The sequence below is a fragment of the Euleptes europaea genome, chromosome 7 (assembly GCF_029931775.1).
Source record: "Euleptes europaea isolate rEulEur1 chromosome 7, rEulEur1.hap1, whole genome shotgun sequence".
Lineage (NCBI taxonomy): Eukaryota > Metazoa > Chordata > Lepidosauria > Squamata > Sphaerodactylidae > Euleptes > Euleptes europaea.
Genome location: NC_079318.1, coordinates 33,728,542 through 33,747,103, shown reverse-complemented (window position 1 = coordinate 33,747,103; position 18,562 = coordinate 33,728,542). Strand labels below are relative to the sequence as shown.

The following is an 18,562-nucleotide window of genomic DNA, read 5'->3' as shown; positions in this document are numbered from 1 at the left end:
CACCTCCAAGCAGAGACAATTCATTCCTTTTTCTACAAAACCTACACCTTCATAATCTCAGGTTTTAAGACTAAAGTAATGCAGATTCACTTCCTCCAAAAAGAGCAGTAAATCAAGTCAGGGAATGTTTCCTAAAATAAATTATTTCCAGGTTTCTGGGCTCAGTATTTAGCAGCAAGTGTTGATTGTACCACTTCTGCAGTAAAAAGCTCCACAACCACTCAGGTATAATTTGAAAGCTCACAGTAAACTGAAATAGACTCGAGCAGAGGTTGGGGGGGGGGTTGCAATTTCATAAAGGATGATCATGGAATTCAGACTGGGGCAGGGGTTGGGGTACTTTCATAAAGGATGATCATGGAATTCAGATTCTAAGATTGCAAGGGGGGGCAATGTCCTTAGAAGCCTGCACGACCCTGTGCCTGCGTAGGTGCCACTTAATAATGGAATAAAGTGGTGCCTACGCCGGCGCAGGGGCAAACACACCGGCATCTGGAAGCCATGGAGCTCCACTGGTTGCCGATGCCAGCACAGCCAGTCCCGGAACTAAATCCTGGAAGAGAACACCCATGCTGGCGTGGGGGGGGGCATTCCTGGGGGCAGAGCTGCCTTTGGGCAGCTTCCAAACCACGTTCGCCCCAGGAATGCCCCCTTGAGCTGCGGTGTGGCTGAGCCACCTTTTTTGGCTTTGTTCAATGGGGCATTTCCCTTTTTTTGTTTTTAATTATTTTAAACTGTTCTTTGCCCCTCCATGGCAGCTGGGAAGCCGGAGGAGGCAACATGGCTGCTCCGCTCCTGTCCATAGACCAACTGCCCCCCTCTCTTCAGGATTGGGCTGCCCAAGTTTTCTCCTAAGCTTTCAACTAAGGCAGACCAGTGCTTCTGAGTAAGTAATGCATAGCCCAATCCACTGAAAGCTTGTGCTGATTTTAATCCTTTTGAGTTCAATGGGACTTACTTCCAGGTAAATGAACAAAGGATTGTATTCTGATGGCTTCAAGACAGATGTCCAGGAGCATGAAATGCTCGTCTAACAAACTGGGGATCTTAACATTCTGAATACAAGGCAGTTAAAGCCACTGGGATGAGACTACTGTGAAACCAGGGAAACGTCCAGAAATTTGTTTTGGGGGGAAATGGAGCGGGGGATAGGTTTTTCTCAGGTCTGAAGCAGAAAAACCAGTAATTTAAGAGAAAATTGGGGGGGGGGGATTCTTTAGAAGAGTTTTCCAGAATTAGTGCAATGCTTTTAACAGAAACGCTTTTAAAAATATAACACTGCCAATTCACACTGCCGCAAGTCTCTTGGATCTAAGATTCAAGCACAAAAATAGCAGTGATGATAGCACTGCTACTGTTTTCAATGGATTATGTAATAAGCAACACTGTTGGCATCACTGCTATCTTAGACTTGATGGTGGAAAAGTACTTTCATATGCCACAACATATAGGACATTTTCAGTTACTTGGTTCAGGAATGGGTGGCAGGACCTCACGTAACACAGCCTATGAATCCTGGTCAGCACACAAGGACAAGACCAGTGTAATATAGTCAACCATCTGAAGATCAACCAATGTCAATAACAACCCAACCACAGAAACGAAAGCTGATAGTGCCACAGTCTTTCTGGCTACCCAAAACACAATACTGACACCAAGCAATAATACTCATGAACAAAAGGCACCAGTCCATCAATACAAGGGAACAGAAGAGTGACCCTATGACATCATCCAGGGCCATATGAATGCCCCCTCAACACATAACATTTTGTTTAATACAATGATGGTTGTTTCAGTTTTCATTTTTTAATATAATTTCCCCACTGTCAGAAACTGAAATATAGTCTTGGAGTACAGCAGGAGCTTTCAGCTCCCTATACACTTACAATTATTCTTTTAATAACGTATTTATACTTTCACATTTCATAAAGAATACTAAACAGTATTACCTCCTCAGAGGATTCTCCAGGTATGCAGAAAATATGACTTAATAAAAAAAAAAGAGGGGGGAACCTCTGATAAAAACAACAGCCTGATAAGGAATGAATGTGCAGAAGGGACAAATTACTAAGGGCTGATGAGCAAGGAAAGCCCCCTGACAGAATGCTGACAGGTAGAAATTTCCAGATTGTCCCCTCACCTATGCAATACACCTTGCAAGGCTATGTGCATTTATTCATGTGTCTGCACAGTTCTCACATAAAGCAGCAGAAGAAGGCAGGGCTGTCGATTCGGTTCGTCCCGAACCGAAAACCGCCGAATTTCCCCTGATTCGGCGGTTTTTAGTTCGGATGGAACCAAACTCAAAAAAGGCGGGAAAACAGGGAACCGAATTCAGCGAGTTCGGGGTGTTCGGTGAATAAATTCGGCAAATTCGGGGTGCGGCGCAGCAGCATAACCGTCAGTAAGCAGCATTCTCCCCCGGCCAATCAGTGGCCAAGCTGGGTCTTCTTCTGGCCAATCAGTCGCGATTGAGTGCATGAGCCCAGCTGCTGCGCGGCCCAGCCGGGGAGAGAAAGAGAGTATCTGTTTGTGTGAGAGAGAAATCCCCGTGGGGGGGTGCTTGTGCACATTCTCTCCTTTCCGTGGCTGCAGGGGGTGCATTTTGGGGGGTACAGCTCCCAAACTTTCAGTGTAGCTTCAGAGGAGCCTTCTTGCAAGAATCCCCAAGTTTTGTAAAGATTGGATCAGCGGGGGCTGAGATATGGGCACCGAAAGGGGTCCCCCCTTAATGTGCATTTTTATTCCATTTACAGCACACATTCGCTCCTTTCCGTGGCTGCAGGGGGCGCATTTTTGGGGGTACAGCCCCAAAACTTCAGCGTAGCTTCAGAGGCGCCTTCTTGAAAGAATCCCCAAGTTTTGTAAAAGTTGGATCAGCGGGGGCTGAGATATGCCCCCCTTTCCCTATTGGGATGAATGGGATCAGCCAATCCTGTGAGCATCTCGACAGCGGCAAATCCAAGGCAAAACCTCCCGTGCTTAAATGGAACCATATTGTATTACCCAGTCCTCCAAGTCCCTCCTGGTGGAACAGAAGACATCCACAGTAAGACCCCTTTTGGGGCTTAATCTATAATTTTTCTCCTGTGTGTGTGTGTGTGTGTGGGGGGGAAGCAGAGTCTGTGTGTGTGTTGGGAGGGAGCAGTTTCTGTGGGTGGGGGGGAAGCCAAAGGGGGCTTTCGCCCGTTCTGTCTGGGGTGTGTGTGCCTCCTCGAGTCTCTCTCTCCCTGGTTTGAGGGGGGGGCTTCAGTTGTGTGTCCTCAGGTTTTCCCTCATTCATAAGATCGGTTAGGTCTATTTTGAGGCTTGCTCAAAAATTGTTTTCAAAGTGTGACTTAAAGAATGCATTTGCCTGGTCCCGAGTCCGGTGCAAAAGGGGAAATCCCACCCCCTCCTGCTCCTTATGCTTAGCTAGCATGCCTCTGTCCCTTTCCATGGTTTGCAAACTCCCAGGCATCAGGTGTTGCTTTGCATGGTTGCAAACGTGATGGTTTGCATGGTTGTGTTGCTTTGCATGGTTTGCAAACTTCTTCGCACCTGCCCCGCCCTTGCTCCCTGCAGCTCAGCTGTTTGTCGGGGCTGGGAGCTTTGAGTGGGCGGCAAGCTCTGCTAATTGCAAATGCACATTAAGGAGGGGGGCCCCCTTTCGGGGCCCATATCTCAGCCCCCGCTGATCCAATCTTTACAAAACTTGGGGGTTATTGCAAGAAGGGTCCTTTGAAGCTATGCTGAAAGTTTGGGACCTCTACCCCCAAAAATGCCCCCCCCCGGAGCCACAGAAAGGTGCCGTTGTGATTTTAATGGCTTTTTTCGGCCGGATTTTTCCCCAAGTCCGGACCTCATGCCGAATTGTACGGACCCAAAGTGGGGGAGTTTGGACTGTGGCATTTCCCAAATAAAAATGGGCCGAATTTTGCCGAATCCGAATTTTACCGAATTTTTTTTCCAACAGCCCTAGAAGAAGGTGTCTATTTGTAACACGGAAAGTAGTACGTGCCCAAACCTCCCCCTTGACTTTCTTCAAAACCACTGGTTAAAGCATTTTCCTGTAAATGTATCTCCAATACTGGACAAAAACGTTCAAACAATGGAGTACAGGCAGGGGTGAGGAGATGGTTTTGCTCCCCTTGCAAGCAATTTCTATCCATATAAAAATCAGACACCCCCCACCCCAATCCCACTTGATAGGTGTTCAGGGGGATATGAAATACACACAGCTTTCATTGAGTTTATATACATATCACTTCTATGTTACTTGTAGCAATACTAAGATGTATTGGCAATGGTGCTAGATCACCATTTATAGATGGATGAACGGGTTCCTTTCGTTCTGTTTTCTGGAGGCAGTGTGTGCGGCACAACTGGATGCATGGGAGCTGGGCATCAGTGATTGGACTCGCGCTACAAAATTGCTGATTCTCCACAAATAGAATATTCTTCCTGACAATTAAAGGATTCCATCAGAACTCAACAATGTTTTCTGTTGTAGCCAAAGTTTTTGCTACGGTCTAATAGATTGACAATGTGTGTATGCTGATACGCAAAGCTTTGCCAGATAACAGTCAGACTGACATTACTTGGCTTTCAAGCTGTGATCTAGGTATCTCTTTCAGCAATTTTTTCTTCCGACATCACCCTGGTTGTCTGCTCCCATAACAGTCTAACAGATTTCCAATCTGTTCACCTACAGGCTTAGTCCAGCTCTCCACTGGATAGATTTTAGCAGCTGAGACCCTGACTGGTACCTGACACTCCAAATTCAGTCTGATCCTGCTGGAATCACACCTTTAGCTTCCTGCACGCCCAGCTAATTATAACTTAGCTGGGGCTTGTGGTTAATAAAGTTCTTATTTGATCGGTCTTTTCACCTTTGGCTATTTTCACTGAATTCTCAAAATTGAAAGCTACTACTTTATCCATTCCATTCAACAATCTGCGCAAACCAGAGCTGAGCTGAAATCGCATTTCCATAAACTTTCTTGTCTCTACAAAACACGCTTCTGGCTCTGGCCATTTTTGTGTGCGTGCATTGTATCCCTGGCAACATCGTTTACAAGGAGGGTGACATTGGGGAAACAGTGAACACAGCTCCAAAGCAAGGCAACTGGGTCTCCTATCCCTTGCCCCAATCCATTTAGGTTTAGTTTATTGGTTAAAGCAGAACAGGTATGGGAACACGAATCTGAACCCAAGCAAAACCTCTTGCTGCATGATAACAGGCAGCACTGAAATTGCCAGCAGTGTAGCAAGACAGGGAGAGTCGGCCCAATTTCCTGGACAATAGAAATATATTTTCTTTCATCGCCCACACCAAGTGCAGACTCTGTATGCTGTCGGTGATACTAGCTATGAGGTGCTGTGGAATTTATACTATGTGATCCCTGAGGGGCTCGAACCGTATCATGAAGAAACTTATTTCAAGTAAAAAAGAAATGAGAAAAGAAAGGTGCCGAGGCACCAGCAGATTGGAAAAACAGTAGCTACGATCAGGCATGAAAATAATCTTGAGACACTGAAAGGTAGAAGGTTTTTCTGCATGTCCTGAAATGGCAACTTTCGAAGTTAAGATAAAATTTGTACTGAAAAAAGGTTGAGGGTGCCTCAAAACCTTTACGTGCTTATACATGGTGAATTTTTTAAAAACAACAACAACAGTGACATAACCACTATAATTCTGAGTTCAAGGACAAGTAAAATTACTATTCAGAAACTGTATTTGATTTTTGTATGTCTGACCTTCACACATAGGGCAGCATTCCCCAGGCACTTTTACAGGGTTCAGGCAGCTCTGTCCACAGGCTGTGGCAACACAATGGGATTCTCCGTTGATACACTGGCAGAAAGTGCAATCGTCTTCCCTCCAGCGATCACCATGCGCTTGGATCTGGCCATTAGCATAACAGCCAGCAGGGTTACTAACTGGAGAAACTGAATCTGCAGTAGAAAAAAACAAAAAAACACAAGATTATTGAATCCAGCTGCAGTGCTTATGCATATGCAATGCTGCTAACACAGCTACATTGAAAATACCGAGATGGGAAGGGCAAAAACAGAAACATTACCACATTGGTTTTCGTACAATAGCGAAATCACCCAGGTTAAGACTACATAAATTACAAACAGCTAATTAGACAACGTATTGTTTGTTGTACAGAAGAACTCTGTTTTTAATAAGCAAAGTAGACAGAAATATTACCCTTGCAGCAGCAGAGCATTGCAGAGGCTATGAAAAGACTGCTACGTAAAATATAAAAAGTTTCGGATTATTATTGTGGTGTCAAAAAAGCAGATCGCATCCTGGTAAGAATGGCCGAGTCGACACTTAAACCAAATTAATATAGCAGCTGAATTTTTTTTTTTATGTTACCTTCACATACTGGACAGCACTCTCCTTCTGGTACATAGTATCTGTCACAGTGTAGCTCCCCACACTGCGCCGAGAAACAAATAGAGACACCACCTTGGCACCGACAAAAACGGCAAGCGTCCATTCGAAACGTATCTCCGTCATAATATTCCACACTGTTAAATACACAGGCTGGCTTCGCATCTGAAAAAGCAAACAGGAAGAGGCATTTTTCAATAGATGTATTTTGGTATGATCTAGATTAGGGTCAGGTTCTGTAACTAAAGAGTGTTGATTATTTCATCACCTATTGCAGTGAGGACAACGTCAACCCAGGCATTTTCAGTGGCAGCTCCTGTCTTACAGAATTGGCCTCCCCAAAGAGGTGAAAAAGGCACTCATGCTTCAAAGGTTCCAGAAACTTTGCAAGGTCAAGTTGTTGAAGAATATTTTAATGGTCATTGATTAAAGAACGGTTATGGTTGTGGGTACATGTTGGCCTTTGCAGCCACAGGGCACAAGCCAGGGGAATGGCTCCCATTTTGACTCCTCAGCAGTGGCAATTGGTCTGTGGTCTAATGCGAGTAAATAATCGGCACCTGGAGTGGTGGTGGTGGTGGGGGCGGGGGCTACCAAATGGACCTGGAAGCCCAAGTTTTCAATGGGGTACACTTCACCAGTATTTAGGGAGCCACAGCAAGGGACCCTTCCTTTTCAGTTGGTGCTGGCCCACCCTCCCTTTGTTGTGGCATTTCATGGTTGTGTGTTTTCAGGTTTGGGAATCAGGCTGGATCCAATTAGGGCTAGGGGAAGGCTAAGCCTGCATGCCTGCCTGCCTTGGTCTGGGGACTCTCTTAAGGGGTCTTGGGCCATCCAGTGACATACCCAGCTCTGGAGCTCTAACCTTCATGTGGCAAGAGGACCATGAAGTGGCTTGTGCCCATGTGGGACCCCTGGATTTGCCATCCCACGTGGTTCCCCCTCAGCAGGTGGGCTGGTGTGGTGGTCAGTGCCATCAGCTGACAGGTGGGTAGCCTGATGCTGGATCCATGCCCTAAACTGTGCCAGGTACTCCCATGACTGTGCTCAATAACAGCTGTGCCCTGTTTTTTCCTTCAGCAAGGTGTCTGTGATTTGTTCTCCCCTTGCCCTCATTCCCTCTCTTGCCCCTCGGACCGTTATTAGAGAGTTTTCAGTATTTCTGTATTAGCCATGGAGTCCTCCAGAGCAGGATAAAAATGGGGTAAAATATTTTCATAATAAAGAGGCAAGTACACATGAACATGCATTCATACACACAAAAGCTCCATCATGGTCTTTGTTCATTGTTTTCTGTTCACAGACAGAACCCAGTTTCAGCACAGGTAAGGGAGTATATGTACATTCCATTCCCCATTAGCCCAAGATTGTACTTTGGAAGCAAAGGGTTTCTTTTTTGCTGATTAGTGGCTGCACACTCCAAAGAATGCTCTGTATCCACAATGGTGAAGAGGAGCAAGACAGATGATATAGAAGGAGAAAAGCCATTTTCACTTTGAACATAGCTTTGATTTCATCACATGTGGCTAGAATATTTTTTTAAAAGGCAGGATGTATGGAAGTAAAAAGCTTTGGACACATGCTAGACCATGATGGTCATGGCTGTCCTGGTCCCAGAAACAGAGCCACAGAATTTGTGAGATGATATCATCGGCTGGATTAAAAGTCACACAAGCTGTCATGCTGCACAGAGCCCTTAAGCAGCTTTCTTTCCCCTAGAGACAGGACTCATTCCATGTTTTGCTAAGTACTCATTTTGTGAGAAGGGTTCTGTTCACTTCATTCAGACCTGACAACAAGCAACAGTCGGGCATGAACACACCTTCCTACTTTGCTTGCACGTTTCTCTAAATCTTCCCACCTAGAGATGTGAAGGCTCAGAAAAAGACAGAAAAATTCAGGGAGTGAAATCCTCCCAGACTCCCCCCGCCCCAGCTTTTCCCCACAGCTAAAGTGTATCCAGGCTCCTTTCTGCATTCAGTTTCAAGAATTTCTAGATGGCTTCAACTATGTGATAACCTGCATCTTATAAGTTAAGATAAGAATATATGAACTTTACTAGCATACTACTTTTACTAATAAGCAAATTACAAGCACAAGGACTCGCAGTGGAGGGTACATCCTATTTTCCTACGCTGCACCCCTCCCTACATTGTCTTCACTTCCTAGCCTTCGCTGACTTTTGCTTTCTTCATCCTTCTCTCTGTTTCTCCTCATTCGCTCCAACTCTCGCTCCTGTTCCCCTTGCTGGTCTCTACTTTTCTCTCCATCTGTTGCTGGCCACAGCCTTCCCCACTCACAGCCCTCCCCCAACTCCTGCATCCAGCCCCCTTATTTAGAAAGGAGATCTGGCAAGATTTTTTCCCACCGTCTTCCATTTGGATGAGTTCAGCTCCTTCCTGCATGTCACAGGAGGCCAAAAAATAGGGTATCTGACCATTTCCAAAACAAAAGACATAGTGAGTAGGATCGCTCCTGATATCATCTCACTTACTAAGGAAAATACCTGCGTCAGAGAAAACCCTCACTTCCTTCAGCACTGAGCAAACAAGTTGGTAATCAGGGCTTCTTAGTGATTAATCAGTCTGCCTTCAGCCACAAAATCATTCTATTATATTAGCATTCTGCCAAAGGAAAAACCGCATACACACTCCCATTCCCCACAAATCAGTCTGATCATCCCAATGATGTAATTGGAGTTATGTGGAATTGTCTGCGAAAGACACATGTCAGAACAAGACTATCATCTCCAGCATAGTCTTGCTGGAATCAAAAATGGCTCTTCCTTCCTCTTTTGCCAACAGAAAACCTGGTAGGATCCAACCCCATATATCAGATATTTTTAAGCAGCTTCTAGGTCAAGCTTCATACCATATACAGAACTGATCTTTTCAAGGTGAGGAATCCCCCGCCCTTTTCTAACAAAACCTACAGGCAACATGTTTTCTTTGGGGCACTTAACTATTGTGTTAATGTGCTCTTCCGAATTAAATATATATATGTGTGTGTGTGTGTGTTTCTCTCTCTCTCTATATATATAGCCTGTCGCATAGCAGCTTCTACATCACTGCTACATGAGATCTTAATAAGTTATTCATTTACAAATAATTCACATTTTTCAGCTCAAATACACTACGAAGGTCACATACCATTGACACATTCAAAAATGTCACAGCACTTGCCAGGCGTTCCATCTCCACGTGACACTATTTGGGGGATGTAGCCTGCCTCACATTTTGGAATACCACATAAACCAGAGAGACACTCGCACCTGAAACCAAACAAAGGAAAGCACCATAAATGTGTGACAACATATGAGGGACTAAAGCACAAAACAACAAAAACAGCTAACATATTAATTTTTTGCAATTACAGAACAAAAAGACAATAAGACTGCTTTAAATGCAACACAGTAAACAACAGTTCATATTTGTTCCAATGGACAGTGCTTGAGTTTGAACATCAACATCCTACCTTGGGATGTGTGACTGTGCAGAAAGATTGAAAGCTCTTAGTTCTTAATCTGTAGAAATGTAAATGAATATCTACCTCACAGGACGATTGCAGAGTTCACTATAGTTCAGACTATAATGAACGTCCATCAAAAATGCTGCAATATTCCTATCCCACTACCCTTGGCAAATCATCCTCTCAGCTCTGGTGACATGCATTTAAATATGAAACAGCTTGTAGAATATGATATAATTACAGTAATTATGAATTCTATAATACCTGCTACTTCCAATTATGTGCACAGTACTACAATCTTACCTATCAACACTTAAAGTTGAAGATACTTAAAGCCTTTTACTTGTGTAGCCCACTTTGGCGCTATTCATACCAAGATGAACAATGACAGATCTGTATGCTTCCACCCCAGGCACTTTCTGGCCAATTGTTTTTCAAACAATATTACGCTTTTCCAACAGAAAACACCTGTATACTTAATAAATCTCAACTATTCTAGTTAAGCCAGATATTTAATCTACATGAAAGGCTGCGGTTCTTGAACTTTAGAAACCGGAGGGCCCCCACTTTAATTGTTTTCACAGATCTCCAATGCCTCCTTTCCTTCCCCCTCTGGCACTTGTTTTGCCTTCCCCCCCGCAACATAAATTGTAGCCAACTTATGGAGACCCCATAGGGTTTTCAAGGCAAGAGACGTTCAGAGGTGGTTTGTCATTGCCTGCCTCTGAGTTAGCAACTCTAGACTTCCTTGATAGTCCCCCATCCAAGTACTAACCAGGGCTAACCCTGGCTAGTTTCTGAAATCTGATGAAAACAGGATAGCCTAGGCTATCCAGGTCAGGGCTGACTGCAGGTAGTTGTAGATATACAAATTCCTACCTGTTGAAAGAGGACAAAGCTAATTCTATTCCCTTCCTTCTGAGGTAAAGAATCCCTGCTCCCATTCCTAGAAAACTGAGAGGGCTTTGTTTCTGCATTGGCTAGATAGTGTGAAGGGGACTGACCCTCTGTCCTTAGAAATGCCTCACAGACCCCAGCTTGAGAAATGCTACTGTAAGGAATATTTCACAGCAAGGTCATCGGAATACAAGAACGTGTACTGTTCTCTAAAGAGATTACAGGTTGCTTGCTCAAAGTGTGGAAGAATGAGCCCTGTTTGTCCAAACATTTACTTCACTTTAACAAACGGAAAAATGATGAAATGGAATGCATAAAAGTAACTTTACTGAATGTAGGTTCAGGGCTAGATGAACAGATTTCTGTTCATACAACCCTGATCACTGTAATCAGTACTCATATAGCAATGGCACTCTAGTGCTAGACTGGGGTGCACAATTCAAATAGTTACAATGGCCTAACTGGTCCTTGACTGGGGCTAAGTGGATTGTGCCAAGCTCCACCCTGTGACATTACTGAAGGGAAGTATATTGCTTCTACAACACAATGACAAAACTATAAATCTATCTTTGAAAATATGGTTGTAAGGTTTAATGAGATAACTTCTGCCTGTAGAATGTTAGTCTGAGCCCAACTGCATGTGTGCAAAGTTTTGTAGATTTTGGACAGTTGACATACGTGAAGTAATTCAGATAATTGCACTAGTTGGGAACAGTGACCACAATGCTATTAAGTTCAGCACTGCATCACTGGAAAGTTGCCCCAAAGTCCAAAACTATCACATATTACTTCAAAGAGGGAACTTTGCAAAAATTAGGGGACTAGCCAGAATGCAGTTTAAAGAGAGAATTAAGAGAGTCAAATCTCTCCAGAATGCTTGGAAACTATGTAAACCCACACTGATAGAGACCCATAAAGTCAGGAATGCTACCACCAAGACTAAAAGAATGACTGCATGGTTAACAACATGAGTCAAAAAAGCCATAAAAGGCAAAAAGGCTTCATTCAAAAAGTGGAAAGTTTTTCCAAATATGGTGAACAAAGAGAAGCACCAGTTGCATGCAAAAAAGCATGCAAAAAAGAAAACTGGATAAATGACTTGCTAAAAGCATCAAGACAAACAAATAAACATTTCTTCAAACTAGGGAGATGACAAAGGGAGAGAAAGATTGCTTAAGGATGATAGAGAGATGTCATAAAAACTGAAGCAATTTCTTGTGATTGTTTTCACTTGGAATGCGCAATGCATGTACTCACACCAGAGCAGCTTTTTCAGGAAGGGTATCTAAAGAACTGAGGCAAAATGCCTGTCTAGAGACAAAGTTCTAGAACCGCTAGGGAAACTGAAAACTAACAAATCTGCACGTCCAGATGGCGTACACCCAAAGGTTCTTAAGGAATTCAGTTGTGAAACTATTGATCTACTAGCCAGTATATGTAATTTGTCGCTAAAACTGGCCTCTGTACCAGAGAATTGAAAAGTGGCAAATATTACACCAATTTTTAAAAAGGGTCCTGGGGGGAAATTACAGGCTAGTTAGCTTGACATCTATTAAAAATAGAATTATTAAGCACATAGCAAAACAAAGCCCGCTGAGGGGAAATCAACATGATTTCTGCAAAGGGGACTTCCGGTAACGAGCTGGTTCCAAGCAGTCGTCTCTAGGGAGAGCTCCCTAGGGAATCCAAGAAACGCTTTGAATTGGTGTGTTTTTACCACACCAACCCGGCCCTAAACAGTGGACTGGGACGCAGGAATTCCTCTGCAGCCCGAAGAAAGTGGTGTGACTCCCATACTCTCCGAGGGAACTTTTACAAGCCCCCCGGAGATGTGGATGTTTGTCCCCGCTGGCATCAAGAGGAGTCTGCATCGCCACAAGCGTTCTCTTTGGCATTAGGCTTGGACCTCCATTACCTATTACCATCTTATGAACAGTTTTAATGAAGAAAACCCTCACCCTCCGAAATCTAAGTGAGTACTAAGAATATTTTTGATCTTACCAGGAATAGAAAGATGACCAGACTGGTGGAAAAAACTGGGAACTCCCCACGCTCCCCCCCCCTTCATACAAGATCATTTTTGTAGAGATAGAATAGCAGATAAAACGGCATGGACTCTATCAATTCGATCTGTGGGTAGACTAAACAAACTGCGCTTTGGATGGACAGCATGAACACCAATCAGACTTTGTGATGTTTGAGGGGAATGGAGGAATAAAACCCTCCCTCCCCTTGGTCATTTTACCTTTCCGGTCCTCCTGCTACGTCTTTTAAATTTTTGGGCTGGAAAACCTCTAGGAATCCCATCGTATTGCAGCAATCTCGTTGAGAACGGGGAGAAGGGAAGTATTGAAACACACAGGACCGGATATGACGTCCCCTGGTGCACCAAATAAAAGGTTTGTCATCGAAAACTACAAAACGGGGAAGACGGACGGTCCGTGGCTGTACTGTTTCCGGCTAACTTCCTACTTCCGGTTTTATGCCTATCTAGAGTGTCCGTAACAACTTGTTGGTATTTCAAAACTTTAAAAGTCATTTTCTACTTCATTATTGAAGATTTTTGAAAAACGCTTCAGCGATTATGTTTAGCATAAACTGTTACTCTACCCACATCCTGGAAACCTGGTTTTTTAAGACCTGCCGAAATCGCTAAAAATAGAGTAACAAGAAACATCAAAATATCTCCAACTTGGAACCCTTGCTAGTAATTATGGAAAAAATAATTCAGGATTTGTTTGTTCAACAAAATGAGATATCTGCAAGACAGCATAAACAGCTGTTAAAACAACAGGACTAGATATTAAAACAGATGGAACAGATGATGAATATGATGAACACCTTTACCCAGTCAACTACTCAAAAAATGAACGAGGAAGACCTCACAGACTGGGTGCCTCTAGATGACAAGACACATGAAGAACAGAACTCTGTAGAGGAACTGGGAAACCTCAGCAAGCAACGTGTAATAATCCAGCTGTCAACAGGAGATTTCAATATGGGTGGCTTTGATCTCTGTCTCTTTAACCTGCATGATGAACTTTTCAATGTTTGCTTGGAAGACTTAAGGAGCAGGACAATTGGAATTGACAGGATTCTCTTTTTTGAAGTTGGGATGGAACAGACTACAATGTGGATTTACTATGAAGACCATCTGTTTACAGAAGGGATTTTATTAATAAACTCCAGAGATGATCTTCGATGTTCATTGTTAATGGAGAAAAGAAGGAGATGCTGGAAATTCTGGGCAAAGGGACTAATTTAAAAGAATTTGGTCTTTCTTGCTGATACGATAAAAAGGAACTGGTTAAAAGGACTGGCTTAAATGGAAACATAACACTATATATGATTATGATTTATTGAAATTAATATGTTTGAAATGAAAGCAAGGGTGAAATGGAAACTTAACAAAGCAATTAATTCTTAATTGAAGGAGGGAGGTGTAGGGGAAGTTAATACTCTTTTTAATTTTCTTTGATAATGGTTCCTATGTGTTTTTATTTTTTATTGAGTATCTTAATTGTTACTTATAGGACCATTTTGAGAATAATTTTTGATTTAATCCCTTACTTATACTTTTTATTAATTTTATGCTACGCATTGATTTAATGATGTTAGATAGGATAAGAGTATGTTAATTAAAATAGCAAAGGGATTGATCTCGTTAGCAAAAGTTTTTACAATTTATTTTTAGAAGGAAGAGGATGAGGGGGAAGTCTATTTATGGTTAATTTAGAAATTTTAAGTGGTTTTTTTTTAGTATTGTCAATATTGGATATTATTCTATATGTTAACATGTCAAATCAAGAAAATAATTTTTTTATTACAAACATGATTTCTGCACAGGGAGGTCCTGCCTCCTCAACCTTTTGGAGTTGTTTGAGAAGGTTATCATCATGTGTATAATAATGGTGATCCAGAAGATATTGTATTCTGGAACTTCTAACTGTACTTGACAAGGTACCTCAACGAAGTCTCCTGAGTAAGCATAGCAGTCATGGCATAAAATGACAGGTCCCCTTATGGATTAAAGGTCAGTTAATGCCTAGTAAACGTCGGGATGTGATGTCACCCCATGGGTCAGGAATGACCCGGAGCTTGCACAGGGGACCTTTATCTTTTAAATGGGGTTAAATGGTAGGAAGCTGCAAGCAGGAATAAATGGCAAGTTCACACGGTGGAGGCGAGTGAGCAATGGCATTCCCCAAGGATTGTTATTGGGATTGGTACTATTTAATATGTTCATAAATGATCTGGGACTAAAAGTAAGCAGTATAGTGGCCAAGTTTGCGGATTATACCAAACAAGCGGGAAACTGCAAGGACTTGCAGGAGGGATCTCATTTCCCCCTCCACCACTATTTCCTCTTTCCCTTTCCTGAAAGCCTCCATTAGCCTCTCCCCTCCTCCTGTTTCCTTCTTTCCTTATTGATGCCAGCTCCAGGTTGGAAAATTCCTGGAGATTTGGGGGTGGAGCCTTGGAAGGGTGAGGTTTGGGGAGGGAAGTGACTTCAGCAGGGTATAATGCATAAATTCATTCTCTCTCGAAGAACTAATTCAATTTCTAAATTGAATTAAACACCTTTCAGAACTGGAAGCAATGCTACTTCTTCCATTTCAGTTATTAACATTTTTATATAACAATTGATCAATACAAATGCTAGTAATTTTTTGCCGCAAATGCGGTCAAATAAAGCAGTTTCTTAAAAGAACTAAAGCGAAGTCATACTTTATTAGCAAACAAATTAACATCAAGTAGCTTTGGTCTCTTAAGTAGCAACTGTAAATGCCCTCACAAACTCCTATATCCAATTCATAACAAACCTTGTAGGAAGAGTACAACATCCGTCAGCTGTCAGCCTGACTTGGGTTTCATAGCTATCCAAGGGGCAAACAACTTGCTGGACAGGAGGGCATTCTACTGTACTGCAGTCTACGCTGAAAACTGTTAGAAAAAAAAATCAGAAAAATATTGAAGATTCACTTTTTTTTTTTTACAAAGCATGACTATAACGTACCTAATTAGTTTAGTTACGATTAGTGATAATCCTATATCATAGTAAACCTGCAGATTACTTGTAAATCTAGATAGGCACCTACTCCAACCAACAGCTTCAAAACCTGTCTGAGAGCTTATTCCCAAACATACATAAAATAACCTCCTCCCCTCACCATCAGTGTGAATACAGCAACAAGATTAGGCCTGCCCCAAGTACACTGCCTTTCTATGTATGCATGAACAGATCAATATGCCATATACACCTTAAACTCAATAGTGTATAACAGATACATACAATTTAAAAGCTATATTTTGATGGGTAAGGATCACATGTTCCTGGCACACATGCACTGAAAATAGTGTAGTTATGTTGTATTTATTTAGTGTGCTAACAAGACACATACAGAGTTGGGGCTGGCCCCGGAGAACAGACATAATTGGGCCTACAGTTATAACTTAGTACTAGTAATGATATCAGTGACAGTAAAGTGGCTGGCCTCCATGCCAATCGTAAGAGCAGCAAAACCAGGCTACCCATAGACAAGGTAGGAATCTATGTATCTGGGGCTCTCTCCAGGTATGCATTCCAAAAACCAGGCCTGATGAGAACCTAATATATTCCAAGCTAGCATGAAATGTTGAGAGCTGTTCAGAGTCAGTTAAAGGGAGCAGGACTGGCCTGCCCCAAGATATTGAGAGGTCACAGAACTCTGGATGGGGAGATCCTGAGAGTAGAATAAGGGAAACAACTGGGATATAATTATTAATTGATTCAAGTATTTATACTCTGCTTTTGTCTCCAAAGGGACCTAAAGCAGCTTACAACCACCAACAATATAAATAAACCAACCAAACAAACAGAAGAAACAATATGTCTTAGGCTGGCCAGGATTTGATAGCTAGGTCCTCCAAGGTAGCTGCAAAACGGCCCAAGGCCTTGCATCTTTGGCCAGGCCAAGCTTTATCTCCAGATATAAACTCTATAAAAAGATCAGAGAAGGCTTTACAGGGGCGGATATTCTTCCATCTGTCAGAGGATACAGAGTCAAAAAAAGCCACAAAACACAAATAGAAATTCATTAATTAAATTGCTATGAATGGAAATGCCAGTCCCAAAAGATAAATTAAAAACTAGGGACATACTAATGCTCACCTGATCAGAACTTTGAGGATGATACTTTTTAAAAAATCTTCCCCTACAGGATTTTCAAAGCTCTTAAGGGCTTAAGTCGATCATTTATCTTTTCTGTCCCTTTAGCTGACACTCAGAGGCTCTCAACATTTTGCTCATGCTGGAGCATTTTTAATCTTTACCTGGCCATTTTTCCCCAGATTTTTCTTCTTGTTGCTTTTATTTTTTGTCTTTTGGTGACTAAGTCATACTTTCTGGGAGTGAAGGTGGCATGGTACAGCCAGATCCTGTCTGATTTCAGAAGCTAAGCAGGATTGGTTCTTAAAAGGGAGACCGCCAGGGACCAGTCAGCAGAGGAAGATAATGGCAAATCACCTCTGCTTCTCATTTGCCTTGAAAGCTGCTTGCTGGGGTTGCCATAGGTCAGCTGCAACTTGATGGCACTTTTCATACACACAGGGAATCCCCCAAGTACATACACATCCCCACCTGTGAGGTTTTGCTGCTTTCACCATCTACATGGCATCTAGCCATTGTACTACTAGATGAGATGGAAAGTTGGCCCAAAGTTCAGCATGGTCACATTTGACTTCTAAAAAATGAGAATATTAGTCAAAGGGAAGTTGAACACCACAGCAAAAAAGAACAAATCTCTTCAGGATGTTTGGAAACCATTTAAGTCTGAAGCTCAGGTGGAATGTATACAATGGATTAGGGAAGTTGCCACCTAGATAATGTTTTAAGGCTGCTGTAGTATTTTCTTGTGATTTATGATTGTTTAAATGTTATTGCCCATTCTTTTACTGTCTTAATTTGTAAAGTTTTGAAGCTAACTCAAGAAACCTTTTGACTGCAGGGTTTTTTAAACAAATTAAGTATGGTTTCCACTTCTGAGCTTCTGGCTGTCCATTATATATAACATATTTCATCACAAAGTCGAGGCTAGTTATACCCTCGTCATTTCAAGTCCTCACCTTTTTGTTTTCAGTTGTATGTGCTAGCTTACATGTGATAAGATTATCACTTTATGTGCTAGCTTACATGTGATAAGATTATCACTTAACTGGGTTGCCCAGTTGTGCTGATTAACCCTAGGAGTTGCAGTAACAAATGAAAGCTCTGCAGTACTTGCATCACTTTTGTTCGCACATGCATCAACTTTGTACAACTGTATGGTAGGGAAGAATTTATATGGGGAAGGCAATTTATATCACTGTGTTCTCAACACTGCAATAGTTTTTACCCCTACTAAGGAACCTTCACTGGGTTATTATAACCCCAGACTTCTTGGTGTAAACACTGAGAAAATTGGGAAGGGTGTGTGTGTGTGTGAGAGAGAGAATGGTACACATTACCTGGTTTACATTCATAAAAGTCACAGCATTCCCCTGGTTTGCCTGATGCTTTAGAAACCAATATGTTCAAATAGCCAGGCTGGCAAACTTTCCTCAAACACCCTGTAGGATTGCACACACAGCGGCTTGGAAGAGGGCAGCATTCGCCAGGTGGAGCGTAGCCTTCAATCAAAATGGAATCTTCTGGACAGCGAGGAGAAAACTGTACTTCACAACGGGCCTTGGAACAATCAGGCTTTTCTTCTGAAAACAAGACAGAAATCAGCTGATGTGAGTGCCAGTAATATGCTGATAGGCAAAACTCCATAGTAGTTTGGACATCCG

The 18,562-nt window shown here is 42.5% G+C and overlaps 1 protein-coding gene across 2 annotated transcripts in view; it reads right to left on the bottom strand.

The window, feature by feature from the left end:
- Positions 1–18,562, bottom strand: part of CRIM1 (cysteine rich transmembrane BMP regulator 1) — a 171,759-nt gene that overhangs the window by 39,795 nt on the left and 113,402 nt on the right. For both annotated transcript variants that reach the window (XM_056852506.1, XM_056852507.1), the window contains 5 exons: positions 18,239–18,481; positions 15,577–15,697; positions 9,538–9,659; positions 6,371–6,553; positions 5,740–5,937 (listed from right to left, as the gene is read on the bottom strand). In XM_056852506.1, coding sequence (XP_056708484.1) covers positions 5,740–5,937; positions 6,371–6,553; positions 9,538–9,659; positions 15,577–15,697; positions 18,239–18,481 — 867 coding nt within the window. The remainder of the gene's footprint in view (positions 1–5,739; positions 5,938–6,370; positions 6,554–9,537; positions 9,660–15,576; positions 15,698–18,238; positions 18,482–18,562) is intronic.